The 19,310-nt window shown below is 32.7% G+C and overlaps 4 protein-coding genes across 5 annotated transcripts; 2 read left to right on the forward strand and 2 right to left on the reverse strand.

Moving 5' to 3' along the window:
* Positions 1 to 4,721: 4,721 nt before the first annotated feature.
* On the forward strand, positions 4,722 to 11,437 carry LOC124926222 (CTD small phosphatase-like protein 3). Of its 2 annotated transcripts, none has more exons than XM_047466415.1 (8): positions 4,722 to 4,938; positions 5,728 to 5,908; positions 7,605 to 7,747; positions 8,338 to 8,434; positions 8,537 to 8,668; positions 8,854 to 9,120; positions 9,812 to 10,149; positions 10,954 to 11,437. In XM_047466415.1, the coding sequence occupies exons 2-8, from the start codon at positions 5,752 to 5,754 to the stop codon at positions 11,167 to 11,169; spliced, it is 1,350 nt and encodes a 449-aa protein (XP_047322371.1). In that variant the 5' UTR covers positions 4,722 to 4,938; positions 5,728 to 5,751; the 3' UTR covers positions 11,170 to 11,437. The 2 variants fall into 2 exon arrangements, with proteins under 2 accessions (XP_047322371.1, XP_047322370.1); XM_047466414.1 differs by having other exon boundaries at positions 4,723 to 4,938; positions 8,848 to 9,120.
* A 579-nt stretch (positions 11,438 to 12,016) lies between these two features.
* Positions 12,017 to 13,271, forward strand: LOC124926224 (REF/SRPP-like protein At1g67360). Its single transcript, XM_047466416.1, has 3 exons — positions 12,017 to 12,136; positions 12,225 to 12,462; positions 12,607 to 13,271. Exons 2-3 carry the CDS (start codon positions 12,235 to 12,237, stop codon positions 13,075 to 13,077), a joined length of 699 nt encoding a protein of 232 aa, XP_047322372.1. The 5' UTR covers positions 12,017 to 12,136; positions 12,225 to 12,234; the 3' UTR covers positions 13,078 to 13,271.
* A 759-nt stretch (positions 13,272 to 14,030) lies between these two features.
* LOC124926550 lies at positions 14,031 to 15,380 on the reverse strand. Its single transcript, XM_047466799.1, has 3 exons — positions 15,288 to 15,380; positions 14,928 to 15,212; positions 14,031 to 14,321 (listed from the first exon to the last, which is right to left on the reverse strand). Coding segments are annotated over exons 2-3 (276 nt in total). The 5' UTR covers positions 15,202 to 15,212; positions 15,288 to 15,380; the 3' UTR covers positions 14,031 to 14,319.
* A 1,715-nt stretch (positions 15,381 to 17,095) lies between these two features.
* On the reverse strand, positions 17,096 to 18,728 carry LOC124926877 (F-box protein At1g67340). The gene is made up of 3 exons (XM_047467187.1): positions 18,465 to 18,728; positions 18,216 to 18,378; positions 17,096 to 18,091 (listed from the first exon to the last, which is right to left on the reverse strand). The coding sequence occupies exons 1-3, from the start codon at positions 18,671 to 18,673 to the stop codon at positions 17,351 to 17,353; spliced, it is 1,113 nt and encodes a 370-aa protein (XP_047323143.1). The 5' UTR covers positions 18,674 to 18,728; the 3' UTR covers positions 17,096 to 17,350.
* Between the last annotated feature and the right edge of the window lie 582 nt (positions 18,729 to 19,310).

The raw sequence follows: 19,310 nt of genomic DNA on the forward strand, positions 1-19,310 counted from the left end.
TATCATAGAAATATGTTATTACCCCCCACCACAGAAAGAGTTTTGTCCACAATATATAAATGTCTTTAGTAACTCCCACTAAGAATGAATAATGCACGAGAATGGTTAACTTCGTAAATAAAAAAAAAGAGAAATGATATTCTCAACGACAAGATAGCGAAAGCAAGGAATCCTACGTGGCTTTGCCAGCTAGGAGAGAGAAAAAAAATTTTAAAAAATTAAAATTTTCTATTTCCCCAAAAACCAAAAATCCTATTATTTCTATATTTCTATTTCCCCCCAAAACCAAAATCTTATTCTTTCTCTCTCTTTTGTTTCATTCTCTCTCTTTCTCTTTTGTTTCATTTTTCCTAAACCCACCGGCGATTCTCTTCTTTCATTTTCACCGACTTCTCTTCCGATCGATCGAAATGGTAAGACTTCTTCTGTTAATGAAACGTTTTATTTTTTCCCAAAACCAAAACCCCCACGACAATCTCTCTCTTTATTTTTCGTTTCCATTTCCCAAAACCCAACCCACTGTCGATCTTACTGAAACGTTTCATCGACTTCTTATCTTCCGATCGATTGAAATATAAAGTCTTTTTTCTTTCTTTCGTTTATCTTCCGTTCGAAATGATTGTCATATCAATATTTATGTTTAACGTTTATGGTTTAGCTGCTGAATCGATTTAGATTAGAGTTCTAAAAGATCTGGATCTTCATACATTACAATAAGATTATTGACAAGAAAAGCTGGTTTCGGGACCAGAAAAGCTAGTTTCGGGACCAGAAAAGCTGGTTTCGGGACCAGAAAAACTGGTTTCGGGACCAGAAAAGCTGGTTTCGGGACCAGAAAAGCTGGTTTCGGGGCCCGAAATGAGTAGTTTCGGGACCCGAAACGGCAAATTTTTTTTTTTTTTTTTTTTTGGAAATGAGTGGTTTCGGGACCCGAAATGAGTGGTTTCGGAACCAGAAATGAGTGATTTCGGGACACTTTTTTTTAATTTTTTTTAATCTGAAACATTATAATGAATCTTAGAAAATAAAAAATAATTGAAGATAATGTTATTATACTAGAAATTTGCATAATTAAACATTTATTTACAATGTTACAATCTGTCATTTATATCTCATTTAAAATACAACCTACAATTTGAGAGATCTCAAATAATCTCATTTTTCATTAACTTGATTAATAAGAAGATTTGGATCTTCATACATGACCTACAAATCAAATTAACATTACAATAAGACTATTGGTTTATAAAAAAATAAAATAGCAATAAAAGATCGTATAGAAACCATTTCAGAGTTTGAAATCACCCTAAAATGGTGATTTCGGGACCAAAAATGCTGGTTTCGGGACCAGAAAAACTGGTTTCGGGACCCGAAATGAGTAGTTTCGGGACCCGAAACGGCAAAAAAAAAAAATTTTTTTTTTTTTTTTTATGGAAATGAGTGGTTTCGGGACCCGAAATGAGTGGTTTCGGGACCAGAAATGAGTGATTTTGGGACACTTTTTTTTTTAATTTTTTTTAATCTGAAACATTATAATGAATCTTAGAAAATCAAAAATAATTGAAGATAATGTTATTATACTAGAAATTTACATAATTAAACATTTATTTACAATGTTACAATCTGTCATTTATATCACATTTAAAATACAACCTACAATTTGAGAGATCTCAAATAATCTCATTTCTTCATTAACTTGATCAATAAGAAGATTTGGATCTTCATACATGACCTACAAATCAAATTAACATTACAATAAGATTATTGGTTTATACAAAAATAAAATAGCCATAAAAGATCGTATAGAAACCATTTCGGAGTTTGAAATCACCCTAAAATGGTGATTTCGGGACAAAAAATGCTAGTTTCGGGACCAGAAAAGCTAGTTTCGGGACCCGAAATGAGTAGTTTCGGGACCCGAAACGGGAATTTTTTTTTTTTTTTTTTTGAAATTAGTGGTTTCGGGACCCGAAATGAGTGGTTTCAGGACCCGAAATGAGTGATTTCGGGACCAGAAATGGTTTTTCTTACAACCTAATTGAAATTAGTTCTGCAACTAAACCCATAACAACAGCCAAACATTATATAATCATACTTCCGGGTCCCGAAATCACATTTTTGGGACCCATAACAGCCAAACATTATACAATCATACTTTCGGGTCTCTAAACCATCCATTTCCGGACTCATAATGCAGCAAATACACAATAATCATAGTTTTCTATCGTTAAAATCATTAAAATCATTAAAATCCCTAACCCTAACCGCAAAAAGCTAAACGATCTTCAAATCTTTAAAATGATCTACGATTCTAAAAGAGAAAATGTTATTTACCTTGTCTTTTGAGATCTGGGAGATTTTGAAGTCTTGTATGGAGATGTACCTGGACCACCAGCCTGAAAAGATAGTACCATTTTCGATCGAAAGAAGATGAAGAAAGTAGAAGAAGTCGGGGATGCCGGAGAGAAAAATCGCCAGAGAAGAAATCGGGGTTCGCCGAAAGTGATAAATGAAAATAAGAAAGAGAGGAAAGAAGAAAAAGAGGAAAGAAGAAAGAGGGGGAAACTGAAATATTTAATTTTTTTATTTTGTTTTTTTTTTTCTCTCTCTTAGCTGGCAATGCCATGTAGGATTTGTGGCCTTACTTTCGCTAACCCTTCGTTGGGTTTATCATACCTCTAAAAAAAATATGTTGTTACTATTTTCAATTAATGGAGGTGTTACTGTTTTCATATGCAATTTATTCAATTATTATTTTTTTTTGTGTGTAAACATGAAGTGTTGCATTATAAACGATGAAAAATAAGTATTTTTAATTAATTTATTTTTTATTATATTTGTTAAGATATTTATGCATATGAAAACAAATTAAAATTCAAAAATAAAAATAAAAAGTGTTTTTAAATGATTCCACTCAAATAAGCATTAGATGACTTGATGTCCATTATAAAAAAAAAAAAATATAAGGATAAACATTGTTGGGATATTAGAATAGTGTTTTTATATAATAATTAGTCTTGGGTTATTTATTTGATATTTATAACACAATGATATTTTTAACATGATGATTGAAGTTACATTTGTTTTGAAATATATATAATATATATATATATATATATATATATATATATATATATATATATATATATATATATATATATTTGTTAACTCCAAGGCATTAGGGTATATAATTTGAGATTTATTATAAAAAGTTAATAATAACAAATAAGTAATTAAAATAAACCTAAGCGAGAACACAGTTTGTAATAAGTCAATTGGCCATTTGAAAACTAACAAATATTTAGGTGTTGGATAGAAAACCAGCTATAATTATGAATTTTTAATTACATAAATAAATACCCTAAACTAGTACATAAAAATATATTTATCATTAATTATAAAAATATATATAAAAATTGTTTTAAGACTTAATTTTTTATTCTACCCAAACAATGTTTTAATTAATTGATATATGTGACTAACAATTTATCAGATTCAAGATGCTTTTTATTAATAAGTTTAAAATTCAAACATATAAGATTGTTAAGAATAATAGAGTAATTAGTTTATTATACATGTTATAATAATTATTTTTACATGATCCAATATAAATTTGGTTTTAAATAAATACAAAATTACTTTTATTTGAATTCATAAATGTTAATCTTGGAGATATAATTTGTTAACTATAAGTATTTTGCATCTCATGAGATTTGTTTTTTTTTTTTTAATTTCAAATAATAATTTTGTTTTTATGTTTTTGCTATATTTATGTTAAATAAATGTGTTTTAAAATTTGTAACTATTATTTAGTTTATAACACACAATTTAAGTCTTAAAAAAAAGTACATAATCTAAGTAAGATTAACATAATAAAAAATATATTCAGGTTATATTTAAGAAATAAGTTTTTTGTTTTAGAGAATTTGTGTTAAAAATTTAAAAGCCATTAGTGTAAGACTTTTATAATAGTTTTTTATTTTTCAATTTAAGTGACCTACTCAAAATTTCGTATGCATGTTAACAGGTAAATTACCGACTAGTTCACTTGCACTGAGTTGTGCATTGATGCGAGAATCTAAATAATTTGAAATCAAATTTTATTATATATAAAGTTTTGATAAAAAAGTATGTAAATTTTTAATAATAACTATTACTATTATGTTTATAAAATTATGATTACTTTATTTTATCTGTTATTTATAAATTTACAAGTAATATTCAAACTAATAAAATACAATTCTTTTAAAAAAAATTATAAAATATATTATATTTATCTTTTATATGTTATATCAAATATATTAATTATTTAGAATGTAAATGATCAATATTATCTAAAATTACAAAATATACTAATAATTTAAAAACACTAATTATATAATAAATAAACAATATAATCACTTTAACCCAAATATATTTTTATTTATAAACTATAGTTTTATACTTTATACAAACAAAAAGTATAAAATTTATATATAATTTTATTATACTTCTTTTATATCAAAATAATTTTACATTCTTAAATAAAAAATAAAAATAGATAATATTATAAGAATAGAAAATAAAAGAAATAAAGAAAGTTTGACTGATGGGGGAGCCGATACAATCCGGATCCATACTGATAAAATCGCAAACCAATATTTTTCTTCTTACAGATAAACATTATTATTATTATAATTATATATATTTTGTCTGTATCTTTATTTCCCTCTCGATTTAATATTTCTGGCATAGTTGGAGGGAAAATTCCGACATCCCCATTTCTCTAAATTTTTGAATCGCCGTTTCAACCCTAGACTTCTGTAGCTCAAAGACTCCCCTGCTCTGCTCTGTGTATTCTCTATCCTTTCTTACTTGATTTTGCTCTCTTCACAACTTGCTGAAGCAGCGGATTCAACTTTGTTTGTCTGTTTTTCTGCTGGTCGATCTTTATCCGAGGTATTCATTTCAAGCTTGATTCGAGCTCGAATTAGAACTTCTTGCTGCTATTTTTCAATTATCGGCTTCACGATGTGTTTGTTTGTGTTTTTAGGGCTTACTCTTTCAACTATAGATTTCTGTTATGGATCGATCTAAGCTGGACTGCTTACGTGATTTATCTTTGGCCATTTCTACTCGAATATCTTGCACTTTGTTTACCAGAACTTTGGAAATTGTCTGCTAAACTTTTCTGTGTGGTCAAAGATTGAAGTAGTAGTCTAGGCTCTATTCTTGTTTGTTTCAGGATGAATGGAATGATTAGGATTGGGTTATATGAGAAAAAATGTATTGAATTCAAAGCTAAAATGAGTTAATCCTCGATTCCTTGGTGAGTTGAGTGTCACTTGGAAACCCATCTAGTTTGTGATTCGACATTTCATTGTTTAGTTGAAGATCTTCTGCAGTCTGAACCCATTGCAGTTTGGCTTTGTGTTACATGTATTCAAGCAAGATTAGTAGTTTGATTTCTCTTTTAGTTGAGATGTAAGTTTTCAAGATTGTCTTGGTTAGTTTATGAGGTTCATGACTATGACAACTGCTTTTGATTAAACTAACGTACTTAGTGAATGTGTCATGCTATAGATAGATTAACTTTATCAATTTGACCTAGTCAATTTTTTATAGCTTGTTCCTGTGATATTAGAAATCTGGAATGCAATAATAATTCTCGTGTGTTTGTTACATACATGTGATATACTTATCATGTCTCGCCAAACAATATTTGTTAACTAGCAATTTTTTTGTCAGTTTTATTTTTCTGCCAACTCGGAAATGCAAACTAGGAAAAAGAATGCACCAAAAGTTTCTGCTCGAGATCCCGTTAGTCCAAGGGTTACCAGACATCAGAAGAAACCATCAGAAAATGGAAAACTTGCTGAGAAGAAAGTTACTGATTTGATCACATCATCTGCAAGAAAGCCCAAAAATGGTTAGTTAATTGTTAACACATACTGCTGCTTGTAGATGGTATTACCCATTTGTCTATTGTTTTTTCTTTTAGCGATTGCTATTTTTATATTCAAAACATTATCCAGTGGTTTCAAAATTCATTGTTGAATAATGTCAACAGTTCAAATCCTTGTCTCCAACTATATCTCTACCAACACCCCCCCCCCCCCCCCCCCACCCCCGATTTGCTATTTTACATGACATTGATGTTTTGGGGATAAAAAAGACCTATGTCCCACTTTTCCTAATAGAACCTTCATTTTGTATTTTCACTTACAAGATAGATATATTGCTGCCCATTCCTTGATTCTCACCATCTCTTCAAAAAGTGCAGTCTCTTCTGTTGCAGGTCCTTCTCCTACAGCTGAAACAATTGAGTAAGGGCCTTTCTCACCTATTATGAGTAGCCCAGCTCAAACTTATTCTTGCACTGAACAAATCATTGATAATCTTCAAACTCTGTACCCAGAAGTGTGTCTCACCACCCTCACTTGGCCAGTCATGGCTCTGTTAACAACTGTTCCCATTCCATCAATATTTTTGCCCCCATGACTTATTCATTCCATGGTAACTATAGAATCCCTCAGAATGTCTCTCTTCTGTCCTGTTAGGCGTGTAATAATGGAAAGTAATTACCATATAATAAATTCATTATATTCCCTTCTTGCCTTGATCAAAGAGGTACAGCTGAAGCAGAGACATTGGATCTTGTCATGCTTGGCGAGGTAGGATGCCCAAGCTTTCTCTTGGCATAAACTTGCCTTTTCCTTTGAAGAGAGTGGTCTGGAGTTCCTCTCTTTTGGTGTATTGGTCTTCAATGCAGATAGGCCGTTTTTTGCCTTGACCCGGACACAAACAATTCCTTCCCAAACAAATTGCTGAAAAAAGAGTTCGAAGACAATTTAAAATCTCTTTCAAGTGGTTAGAAACTGTAGTAGTGTCTGAACCTCTTTTCTTGCATATATACTCAAATGCAAGCTAAGTTCCATAAGCAACTCTTTTAATTCATTAGATACACAACCAATTTACTTGATCCAAGTGCTTATTACTAACTTGACCATAGTGTCTGTATACTTACTCCCATCCTTATACACATGCTTGAGCTCCACACCATGCCAAAAGTTGTGAATTCCAATTTTTCTTAGACATTTTATCCCATTGGGAACTCCAGTTCTCCTATTAAGATTGAGTTCTACCAATTTTGTGTTCTCCATTTCAAGTATCACTGACATCAATGTTAAGGAGGGTTCTGTCAAAAAGACTCCATGACCTACTTATCTTATTATATATGTACATACATATTTTATACAGAATTCATCAATTTGAACAAGATGCAATAGAGGTGAAAATGTCTAGAGATGTATAGTACGATGATAGCAAAAAAAACATGGATGGATGTTTGCAATTGTTTAATTTCAATAACAATGGGTATTGTATCATTAGCTCATTTATTTGTTGCTTTTAGTTTTATTGACACTGAAGAATCTACCATACTCAAATACCTTTCAGTAATTGTATTTTTATGTCATAATATACAACATTAAATTTATTGTTAAATGAAACTTAGTTTCAGCTTGAATTTTCAAGGAAATAGAATTTTAATTGAAGGTGCTATTCTCCTTGGTTCTTCTCTTTCTAATAGTTGTTGAAATAGATTTTTTCCTCCTGCCAATTAGGTGGAATTCTGTCAAAAAAGAGTGGGGACCATACTCCTGCAACGAATTTGGCTACCTTATATGGGTCACCGGATGGCGACAATAACATTAATATGATGTGTGTGGGACAGAATACAACCAATGTCGCAGTTGCTGAGCGAGATGTATGTTATGCATTGTCAATGAATTGAATAATTTTCTCTTTGTATATTTTGTTTATTACTATCATATGCATATGAAAAAAAATGAATTTCTTTCTCTTACCAATCTAGAATGTCCAATATCATTAATTTATTCTTATACTGTATAATGTTTTACGAATCTCTCAATAAGTCTTAGTTGTTCATGATTGAAAATTTTGGCTTCCAACAAATTTTATAATTTACGAAGCCTTGTGGTATTAGGCAATGAAACTTTTTAACCTTTTGTTTGACTACTTAATGTCAATGAGGACACTGATTTGAGGAGATGCTAATATGTTTTACAATTTGTGTATGCATTTCAACTGTTTTCCTAATAGTTGTTGACCTATTACATAATTATGTAACAACCCTTAGAAGAACCACACCTCAAAAGTTGTTAAATACCCCAACAGAATTTCATACTTTCGATGTGGGATCAAAGTCCCATACCTTAACCAATTGGGTTCTAACATATTGGTTGCTATAGGAGGCTGATAATGTTGTAGAATTCTCTTCACTTCATTTCTGTTTTGAATGTTCAATGTCTGATTATATAATTTTTTACTTTGCAGAGCAATGGTGGAAGTTCTGCTGAATGCATTACAGAAACTATATTTTCTCCTGTTTATCATGTTACTAATAACCTGCACGGACAATTTTCAAATGGAGGTATATGCCAAATATTCTTAAGTTCATATAGTGTATTATAGTCTTTGGTACCTTTTTTTCTTCTGTCTTCATTTTTGTGGATCTAATCAATCTTTTATGTAGTTGACTTCCTCCAGTTCTTCCATAACGTGGATGGAGAGTGTATAAAAGAGAACTCAGACCTGCATATGATGAATGGGGTACCAGAAGAAAATATAACCAAGCACAACGATGCATTGATGGCGACAACACATGGTAATGTGGTTGACAGGATATAGCTGCAAACTATTTTATTTTTGTTGTTAAAGAAATGAAACCTTTGGTATGGCTGCAAACAATTAATAAGCAAGAAGATATATATGGGCAATAGAAGTGGTTTAATATTTTATTTGTATTAAGTATTCCATGATGGTCTGAAACATAGTCTAATGCAGATTTAGGGGCCAACATGTCATCTGAAGTTTCAACCATATACTTGTCCATGCAAGATTCGAGGTTGGAATGCATTGATGAGCACGATCAAGATTACTTGCCAAATGATGCTAGTGTGGAGAACGATGAAAATGAAGAGTATGATGACTTTGACCCATTCTTGTTCATAAAAAACTTGCCAGACTTGTCATTAGTTGTCCCAACTTTTCGGCCTATGCTGCTACCTAAGCAAACACGGAGTTGCCCTTCTACCACTCTTGTTTTGGACTTGGATGGTATGTTCGTTATCTAAGTCTTTCAAGTTTTGAATACATTCTTTCTGATTGTTGATTTCCAATTGTGAGCTTTTGAGTCAGAAGAAAGCAACACGTTATGTTGCTATAGTTGACTTTCATCGGTCTTGTGTCTGCTTTAAACAGAGTACTGTTAGATTGTCTCTTTACATGCACTTACCAAGTATATTCACATGTTATATATGTAGTTGTTTTTAATTCTTAGCTATGCCCACCCATGAATATTCAAGTAATTAAGTGTATGCAGATAGTTGAGCTTTATTAGGCATGTTCTTTCTGGTGCATGGCTACATTCACATAACAAGTGTTTGTTTGATGTGGAACCAGTATCCCGTCATCAACTAAACTACCATAATATCCTGTACTTTATTTTCTATGACATTTTAAATTTTAGAACTAAAGGTGTTTTGGGCATTTTACCCAAATTAACCACTTTTTATGTCAAACTTATTTGCTAAAAATCCAAGATCAAACAAGTTCCAAATATATGCTCAATGCATAAGGTTTGTTTATCTTTTGCCTGGGCTTACCAAGAATATTCATGTAAACCATCTTAGTTCCTATTCAGATAGTTGAGCATTATTATGCCTATTGCATGGTACAGTTTAATTTTCCACAATAAGTCCTCAATTTTGTTCTCATATTCTATGGTGTTGCTAACTCAATTTGACAGAAACATTAGTGCATTCCACTCTAGAACCGTGCGAGGGCGCAGATTTCACCTTTCCTGTGAATTTTAACCTCAAAGAGCACACTATCTATGTTCGATGCCGTCCACATCTCAAAGACTTCATGGAAAGAGTTGGCAGCCTTTTTGAGATCATTATATTTACTGCTAGTCAAAGCATTTATGCTGAACAACTTCTTAATATTCTGGATCCTAAGAGGAGGATAATACGCCACCGTGTTTACCGTGATTCTTGTGTTTTTGTGGATGGGAATTACCTTAAAGATCTATCTGTTTTGGGTCGTGACTTGAGTAAAGTTATTATCGTTGACAACTCTCCTCAGGTATGCGTTTGTTTATTGCACTTTTTTTAAATATTTGCTTGCATTTTGTTTTAGCACCCTCCCTCATTCAACTCATGCTATTTTTCTGATAATTGATGAATATGTATGTATGGGAAAGCTCGTAGTGATCGAGTTAAATAGGATCACAATCAAAATATGCTATGCCAAAAGGACCCTATATTGTAGTGAAATTCTCAACTCATGAGCTTACGGAATAATATTCTGTGATTTTTTCTTCTATTGAACTTATAATACATGAATTCTTCTTAGTTTTTTGAGAAAAATCCCAACACATTCTTTTTCTTCTTCTTTTTTGAGAAAAATCTAAAACATTCTTTTAATAGGGTTTTAATGGTGATATTTTTTTATAACACATGTAATTAAAATTACTAAATGAGGCATACTTATATAAGTTATATTACATTTCTCACAATCTCTCTACTTTCTCATGTTGACATATTTTCTACCCCATCTTAGCAAACTGATAAAACGTTGTACTTCAAATTAATTTTTATTGAATGAGATGTTTTTCTTGTGTTAATTCTTTATTTTAAATAATTTCTAAGAACGATTCTGTCTTAAATTAGATCTTAAACAGACCATTAGGACAAATTTAGAGGCATATTGGGCAATTTGCCAGATGAAATCAAATGTTGTGATTACTTACACATTTTAGAAATAATTTGTTTGTTGAAAGTTTTATTTCCATAAAAAGGAAACTGTAGAATGACACTTGCATCTGAATAAATTCATATATTGGCAACATATTGTTTTATACTTAATGGTATGTGTTTTAATTTCAAGGCATTTGGATTTCAAGTGGACAATGGAATACCCATAGAGAGCTGGTTTGATGACGGTTCAGATCAAGAACTTCTGTTACTTCTCCCGTTTTTGGAGAGTTTGGTTGGTGTTGAAGATGTTCGTCCGTTGATTGGAAAGAAGTACAACCTTAGGGAAAGGATTGCTGCAGCTGTTTGTCCTTCCAAGTCTAACGGTGGATACCCATTTGAAAGGTAAACCTAGGGGTTTTCACAAAGTTCGGAAATTTCATTTAATTCTGTTGTAGAATAAGGGGATTTGTCGGAGGACATAACATTCTCTAGCTTGTGGATGTCTTTTGTTATAGTAATATTTCAGAATGAAGGTGTAGTAGTATTGCAAGTTTTTATCTTGATGGGGATTATTACCATTGCTCGGATTTTACTATTGTATGAACTTCCCCTTACAATTCATCTCTAAACCTAAAAAAAAAAATGTTTATTTATTTATTGGATTGTTTTTTTTATTCGCTTATGTTGCTGTTTCTATATTTGATTGTGATAATGAGCTTTGACATATGATTATTTTTAATTTTAACGAATAAAAATATATATGAATAATAAAATGAAATAATTAAGCATATCTTACAGAAAAAGTAGTCTGAATTAGGTAGATAACGTCGGCATAAGAAACAAAAAAATATGACGAAATCTTACAATAAAAGCTGAATTAAATAAGCTGAATAATATTTTTTTAATATTGAACTAATAAATCAAATTAAACTAGTCTTTGCTCTTATTTTAAAATTAAAATCCCTAATAACATATAATAAAAAGAAAAAGAATTTCGAGATAAAATAGATGGTTCATAGTTTATGCTAAGTGTAGGGTTGGGTGTGAAAAAGAAATACAAGACAATTTGATCAATAAGACGGTTGAATGAATGTCCACGTGTCAATCGAAGAAAGGGTCTAGGTTTCTCTAGATCTCTCCGCCTTAAGAATGAAGTAATAGGGGCCCACTTTCTCTGATCACGTGTCCATCACGTGTAAGATCTAGTTATTTTTTAATATATTATTTATTATTTATTTATATACATGCTTTGCTTTATTCATTCATTCATCAATGAGCTAGAAAGAAAGAATAACTGAACACGGCTCTCATAGAATACAAGAAGAAGAAGAAGAATCATCATCATCGAGAAGAATTGATTCAAACAATTAAAGGTTACTTTTACTTCTTCTTTGATCATCATCATCATCAATCCTTCTTTACCTTTCCATTGAATCATCGGTTTATGTTTTTCATCAACAGAGATCGAGATATGGATGAGAGAAATGAACCAGAATTGAAGAGGCTAGGGTTTGTCAGAGTTATCGCGCTCAACACTCTTCTCTGCGCCTCCAATCTCTACGATTACGCAAAGAAAAACTCCGGTCCACTCAAATCGGCCGTCGGTACAGTGGAGAACGCCGTCACGCCAGTCCTCGTCCCTGTTCGCGACAAATTCAAAGACCTTCCTGCCCAATTTCTTGTTTTCCTTGACGACAAGGTAAAAACATTCACAGATCTTTCTTTCTTTAGATCCATCCTTATTATAGTTTCTTAATCATGGAATCAAATAAAACCTAGATTTCAGATTCTCTTTAGATAGATAGATAGATATACTGGTTTTGATTATGCATAAAAACCTCAGGTTGATGAGGCAGTAAACAAATTCAACATACATGCTCCAATAATAGCTAAGAAGGTAGTAAGTCAAGGAAAAGATATGATAAAGAGGACATCAGAAGAAGCCCAAGTTCTAGTGAAGGATGTTCAGGTTGGGGGAGCATCTGCAGGAATTGAACATGCATCTGCGTTGTTCAAAGAGCTGTTTGTGTGGTGGTCAGTGAGATTCTGGTACTTAGCCAATACTATAAAACCTTGTAAAGCAGTTGCACACAAGGCTATTCCTGTGCTCACTGTATGTGCTGACAAGTACAACCAGACTCTTACTGGCTTGACCTCAAAGGGTTATGCAGCCATAGCTTATTTTCCTTTAGTTCCTGTTGATGAGATGGCTAATGCCTATAAGAAGTTTGAAACTGATCAGAAAGGTAATTCTTCTGAAACTGATCTTCCTCCTCATGATGATGGTGACAAAAGTGGAACCAAAGCAGATTAATAGATATAATATGATTTCATTCCCCACTATTACTATTGTAATTAGCACTAGTTTGCTAAGTGTGACAAATAATGGGGGTTGCTAAGTGTGGACTACTGTGGATTTTCTACTTCAGTTTCCTTTCTTTTGTTTTGTTTTGTTTAGCTCAATCACTCTGTATATTTTGATGCTAAGGCAAACTTTAATTTCCCATATTATTAGTATGCTAGCTAGCCTCATATTATTACTTTACTAATAGATGAAAAGGGACTCTACATGGGTTCATTTCATGCTACTTACAGATTATGTAAAAAAAGAGAAAAAAAAAGCTTAATTCTAAGAACATAATTTCAAGTTATTTTTTATGCACATTTACCCTCACTCAATGTATATAGAAAAATTAATACCCTTCAAATTTTTTCATCTAATAATCCATTTTTTTAAATAAATTCAAACCAAACAATGTTATTTAAATAACCCTTATTCAAACAAAACCTTAAAAAATTAAGCCATTTTATATCATATTCTTATTAAATGAACTTAATAAGATCTTTAATCAAGTAATACATTGTGTCATTAAATTAACTCTTTCTCAAAATGACATAATTAAGAAAGGTATCTTTTGAAAGTTAAAGAGATAGGATGGATCCAAAACTACTAATGTAGATTGAGATTTAAAAGTGAATTTCCAAATTTGTGCAAGAGAGTTGATAGAATGCATTGAGACTGCTAAATAACTAAAGGTGATGTTCCATGAAGAGGACCATCTCAACAAGATTAAAGTGTCATCAGTTCAAAAACAAGACATGATCCCCTTTTTTTTGTAATCATTGCTGCTAAGTTATACCTGAATTTCATTCATAAGATAAATATAAATGATAGAAAAATGAGTTGAGAAGCTGAAAGGAAGTAGTGATCTGATGGACATTGGACTATGTATGGATGAGTGTATATTTAAATACTAAACTCACTCAAACACAAAATCAAAGAAGATTTATTGATTGTTTTTCATCTGGATCCAGATCCAGATACAACAGACCTTACCTTACAAAAGAAGTAGAGAGTTTTGGAAGGTAAAAACATGATAATAAAAATATAAATTCCAAGCTCTAGTGTTTTTATTCCAATTTGAGCAAATATTTTGATGCATGTCAAACATGTAGACAAATTACATATATAACCAAATCAAACCAAATTGAAGGGACTGCTGCTGTCATTCTTTCTTCTTCGTTGTAATTCAGAGAAGAGCTAGATTTTGCTGCATCCTGCACAAGTAAATATGCAATTAAAACCTCATTATCCTGCTTACATTCATTAACCTTTTAGCCAAATTCCATTTGGAATACCAACAATGGCAGCAAGTGCAAACATTGTTCTTTAACTTTAGTTGTGTCATTTTCCTCAATACTCCTTGGGCAACTGACTAATGTATAACATACATTATTTTCATTTCACATTGAAAATATATACACTAACCAAAAGTCTTCATTATAATAAAGTACACACTGCATTTTGATAATCATGAGAAGGAAGCGCTATGATGATGATGATGATAACAGGTCAAATTATGACCATTGATCACAGTTCTTAAACATCTATCCAGCCAACCAACCAAGCAAAGATTTTTATTTTGCTCCCTATGAGTATGGATAGTAACAAATGCTTTCAACTAAATAGATAATGTAACTAACTAGCATCCAGACATGATCACTTCATCTTTTTATAGGTGCTTATATTGCCCCATCTGAAAACTAGGAATGGGCAAACAAAAAATGCTTTTTTTTCTTCTTATTCAGCTTCAAATTGTATTTATTGATGTGATTTTAATAATACAAATCCGAGAGGGAGGGAGGGAGATAGAAGAAGCGTACACTTGGAAGGGGAAGAGCTATCCTGAAGGAGTTCATCATAAGGGTCCCTGCGACCAGGAACCTGACTGATTTGGGGATCCCAGTAAAGCTGAGAGTTATGGCGCTCCAAATTCCAGAATCCGTAAGGACGGAGAGGAAGGCTCCACATCTCCTTTGTCTTCTTGCACTTCTCCTTGCGGTCGTAGAGACGTTCCCTGAACTTACGATCTCTTTCTTTAGGATCTTCCATCAGTCTCAATACCAAATTCTCCGCAAACTCCATTATGAATCCCATCTTAATCGTACCTGAGAAGAAAATCGATTGATTAGACGAAGAAGAAGAAGAAGATTGAAAATCAGAGAAGGAGAAAGAATCCAGACCTCGATCTTGCCCTCGAATTGATCCCTCCCTTCCTTGCTGTGATTAACGAGCAACGAGTAATAGTCTTCTTCTATGCGTGAAGGCCCATTTCCATCTTATCTTGTTGCTGGGCTTTCCATTCTATCTTGTTGGGCTGGCTTGTAAGGCCCATATAGTACGATAGTTTCGGCCCACATATGGTCCAACAAACCTTAAATGGACCTGTAACGGTTTCTGTTACAATAAACAATACTAAACATCTAAACAAAAGTTGTTTAAAACTTTAATAAACAAAAAAAAATGTAGAAATTTATTTGTATTTATATATCATAATTTTTTTTTATATATAATTTAAGGGAGGAGGTAACGCAATATATTATTATTATATTTAAAGTAAAGTGTAATTTAAAGTAGAGTGAAGAAAAGAGAGAAAAAGGGGGAAAAGGGCATTATATGAAAAGGAGGATTTGGTGGTCGATGACACGTTGGCTCCTACCTCAAAGATTGAATTCCCTAGTCCCTACACTACCACCACCCCCTTTTAGTAGAATTTTACTCAATCCAATAAATAAATATATAAAAGAAAAGTGAAGTGGAGTGGAGGTTTAGATAGATAAATAGATGTAAGATTCATCATATATCATTTGACCTTGACCACCTCAATATATACAGTAACGTGGTAGCAACTCAACTAGCAGCTAGCAGCAATTTAAACCCCATATTTAGCTACCCTTTTTTTACTTACTCCAATACACAAACATGTAGTAGAGTTTTTTTGAGGTTTTTTCAATAAATATGTAATAAATTATTTGAATAATTCAATATATTTTTCATTAAATATCAATTAGACTATATTTATGAAAAAAGAAAAAGGATTCAACTCCTTCTGTCTTCCACTCAGCACTAAAGGAGAAAGAAAGAAAGAAAGAAAGCTGCCACTAGTCTTTTCCCCCCTTCCTTCTTTCCTTCCCTGTATACCATCTATTTATCACCTTTTTTGACCACTATTCCTACTACTACTACTAAACAACACCACAAATCAACAACCACCAAGCACATTTCTTTTCTTCTTAACCCAACTAGGCCTCCTTTTTTTCATTTATAAAAAAAATATAATTCTATTTTTTTTTGTAATTATTTAATAATCCTCATCAACCCTTTTATTCTCTCCTCAACTAATCAATTTCATTTTTATTATTTCTTTTAATATTAGTCTTTTTCCCTCACAATTATCACCAAACTACATTATTATGGAGTTTATTTAATCCCAATAAATATATATATATATATATATATATATATATCTCAAACCAACCAAACAAAGCTTTATATATTAAATAAACAAGCTGAGCTAGCTAATATCCTTAAAATTAAGTTATCTTTTTTAATGAAAACCCTAAATGCTGTTAACAACCCTAGTCTAACCACAAAACAACCAAACATTTTCCCAACCATTATTAGGGCAGGGTAGCATGCAAGTACTCGTCCAGGGTACTCCCACTCAAATTTATGTTATTTGAATAAGAATAAAGATAGAAGAACGATATTCAGGGCAACAATTCACTAACAACTCTTGCCTGACAGTCTCACGAGAAAAAATAAATTACGGTTGAAAAACTAAATTTATCATGTAAAAAGTTATAGAGAAAAAATTATAAATGTAAAATAGTTAAAATGAAAAAGTAATTTTCGGAGCATTCTGTTCCAAAAATGGCCATATTCGGGATGTCCATTAATGACCATGTTCGAGAGCATTATGTCCCGAACATTACTTTCTCTCCAACTTTCTTTTTCTAACTTTTATATTATGAATAGAAAAAAGTGGCTGTATTTCATTGAAATAAGTTGAACTACATACATACATACATAATTGATGAATCAACATATCTATCTATTATCTAATAACCATGACCATGAGAGAAAAGCACCACCACCTACACATGATTTAATTTTAAGGTATTTTCCCTTCCCTTTCGATCCACTCTATACAAATATATGGCCGTAAGGTGAATCCATTTTTTACCCACCTCATACCACTTTAAACCTGCCGCCGTCAACTTTTTAACTCTCCGTCAATTGTTTCCTATTCTTCAACTTCATCTTCTTCTTCCTCTTCCTCCTCCTCCAATTCCCCGTTACCGTTACCACCATCGTCCTCTTCCTCCTCAACCCAAAATTCCGCCGGTCCACACTCCACCTTGTGTCGCATCTTCCAATCCATAGCCTGGCAAGCCCGAGAACAATAATTCGCCCGTCCACACACGGAGCACCGCCGGAACTCATGCCGTCGGGTCTCCGGCCGACCGCATCCCACATGAGAACATAACCGGAGCACCGAACACGCCTCATCACCACCACCATTCCCAACCCGATTCGCAAACCACTCTGTCAGAAACCGGTTCGCCGGGTGTGCCTCTTGAGCCGGCACGTCACATCCGAAATCGCTCAGAAGCGGGAAACTACCAGAGTTATTAGACGGCGGCGTCAGCTGAAACCGCACCGTTGTCTTCGCCGAAGCCGCCGCCGCGTACTCAAGCGCGTTGGCCTGGACTAGAAACCGACGGCCCTCCACAATATTTTTCCGAATCCCGTAACCGTCTTGAAAACAGTGTCCTAATTCACGGAGAGCGTCAACGTGACCAAGGAAGGCGGCGCGTGCACATAGAGCTACACCGGCGCGTAGATCCTTATCGTTCTTTGAACCACCGCTTCCGTTAAACTGAATAACCGCAAGGGAATATAGAGCCGGCGCGTAAGAACTCATCGCCGCTTTCGCCATCATACAAGCTCCAGTTCCTCGATTTTGCAAGCAATAAAATCGAATCTACATTTGCATAATAATATCATCAAATATCAATTTCAAATGATCACTGTAAATATAATAATAAACTTTATATAGCTCAATTTTACTATTAAATTCATATTAAAATACTCTGTAACTAACTAACCATGCCAAGCATATAGCAGGCTTCAACATTGCCGGAGTCTGCGCAGATCTTCAAAAATCGATGAGCAGAATCACACCAAATCTTCGCCCTAACCGCTACAATGTTCGGTGATGCTCTTGAAAGCACAACAGAATTCATAGCCAAATCTCTGAATCTCTTACATCTGTTTCATTTCAGACAAGTATGAATTCAATATTTATGCAGATTCAAAACAAAATTAACGAAAAATGAAAGCAAAATCAAACCTACGTTAAAGAGGCGCTGAAGAAATCTGAAGGAGATTTAGCGGAGGCGCTAAGTTTGCAGAGAATAGAAAGGACGAGATCGTCAGGCAATTTCTCGAAGCAATCGCCATTTCTAACGATATCTAATCTTCTGATCCTCTTCTTCGTTCTAAGTATTAACCGTTCGCAATTCATCTCCTCCGTTCGATATCGAAGTCCGCTTCTGGTTTTCATCCTTTATTAGTTATAAGTTATAACTAACCTAACCTGATTCTGTTTGAGCAAGAGAGAGAAGCGACAATTGGAGGCGAATACAGAGAAAAATGAATAAATAGGCCCTCGGGAAGTCTACTATTTTTTTATACCAAAATAGCCCTCCATTTTCTATGTGTATTGCACTTTTGGTCCAACGGCGCTGACCAAATTGCAATGACGTGGAATTTAGTTAAAGATGAAGAAATAGAAATTGAAATAATTGATCAAATAAGAATATTAGTTTACCATCTTTCTATTATTGTTGTTTTGCTAATATATATGCTATTGGAATATTTATTTGGTGCAACCAACGCTAAATGTTCATTTTACCATCAAACTATATATATAATTATTAAACAATAATTCTAGATATATATTTCGTAACGGAGTTCATCTTCTTTAATTTAGAGGAATCTTTTTATTTCCTAACTTCTGTTGTTAGTGCATATATATAATTTACTATTTTTTATTTAATTAAAGGTCTACTCCATTGCATTAATGTCCAATTCGGGGTAGCTACTTTATATAATAATAAGACGCTTAAATATTTTAAATATGATTAATATGTCTTTTATGATAATGTGAGTTATTGTGCTTCATGATGAGTCCACTGTCC

This window comes from Impatiens glandulifera, chromosome 2 (genome assembly GCF_907164915.1).
Source record: "Impatiens glandulifera chromosome 2, dImpGla2.1, whole genome shotgun sequence".
Taxonomy (NCBI): Eukaryota; Viridiplantae; Streptophyta; class Magnoliopsida; order Ericales; family Balsaminaceae; genus Impatiens; species Impatiens glandulifera.

Coding starts and splice junctions, on each gene's coding strand:
- LOC124926877 (XM_047467187.1), bottom strand. CDS start 18,673: ATGAAAACCAGAAGCGGACTTCGATATCGAACGGAGGAGATGAATTGC. Junction 18,379..18,464: donor TTCTTCAGCGCCTCTTTAAC/GTAGGTTTGATT, acceptor GAAATGAAACAG/ATGTAAGAGATTCAGAGATT. Junction 18,092..18,215: donor CCTGCTATATGCTTGGCATG/GTTAGTTAGTTA, acceptor ATGCAAATGTAG/ATTCGATTTTATTGCTTGCA.
- LOC124926224 (XM_047466416.1), top strand. CDS start 12,235: ATGGATGAGAGAAATGAACCAGAATTGAAGAGGCTAGGGTTTGTCAGA. Junction 12,463..12,606: donor TTGTTTTCCTTGACGACAAG/GTAAAAACATTC, acceptor TAAAAACCTCAG/GTTGATGAGGCAGTAAACAA.
- LOC124926550 (XM_047466799.1), bottom strand. CDS start 15,201: ATGGGATTCATAATGGAGTTTGCGGAGAATTTGGTATTGAGACTGATG.
- LOC124926222 (XM_047466414.1), top strand. CDS start 5,752: ATGCAAACTAGGAAAAAGAATGCACCAAAAGTTTCTGCTCGAGATCCC. Junction 8,435..8,536: donor CGGACAATTTTCAAATGGAG/GTATATGCCAAA, acceptor TCTTTTATGTAG/TTGACTTCCTCCAGTTCTTC. Junction 10,150..10,953: donor TCGTTGACAACTCTCCTCAG/GTATGCGTTTGT, acceptor TTTAATTTCAAG/GCATTTGGATTTCAAGTGGA.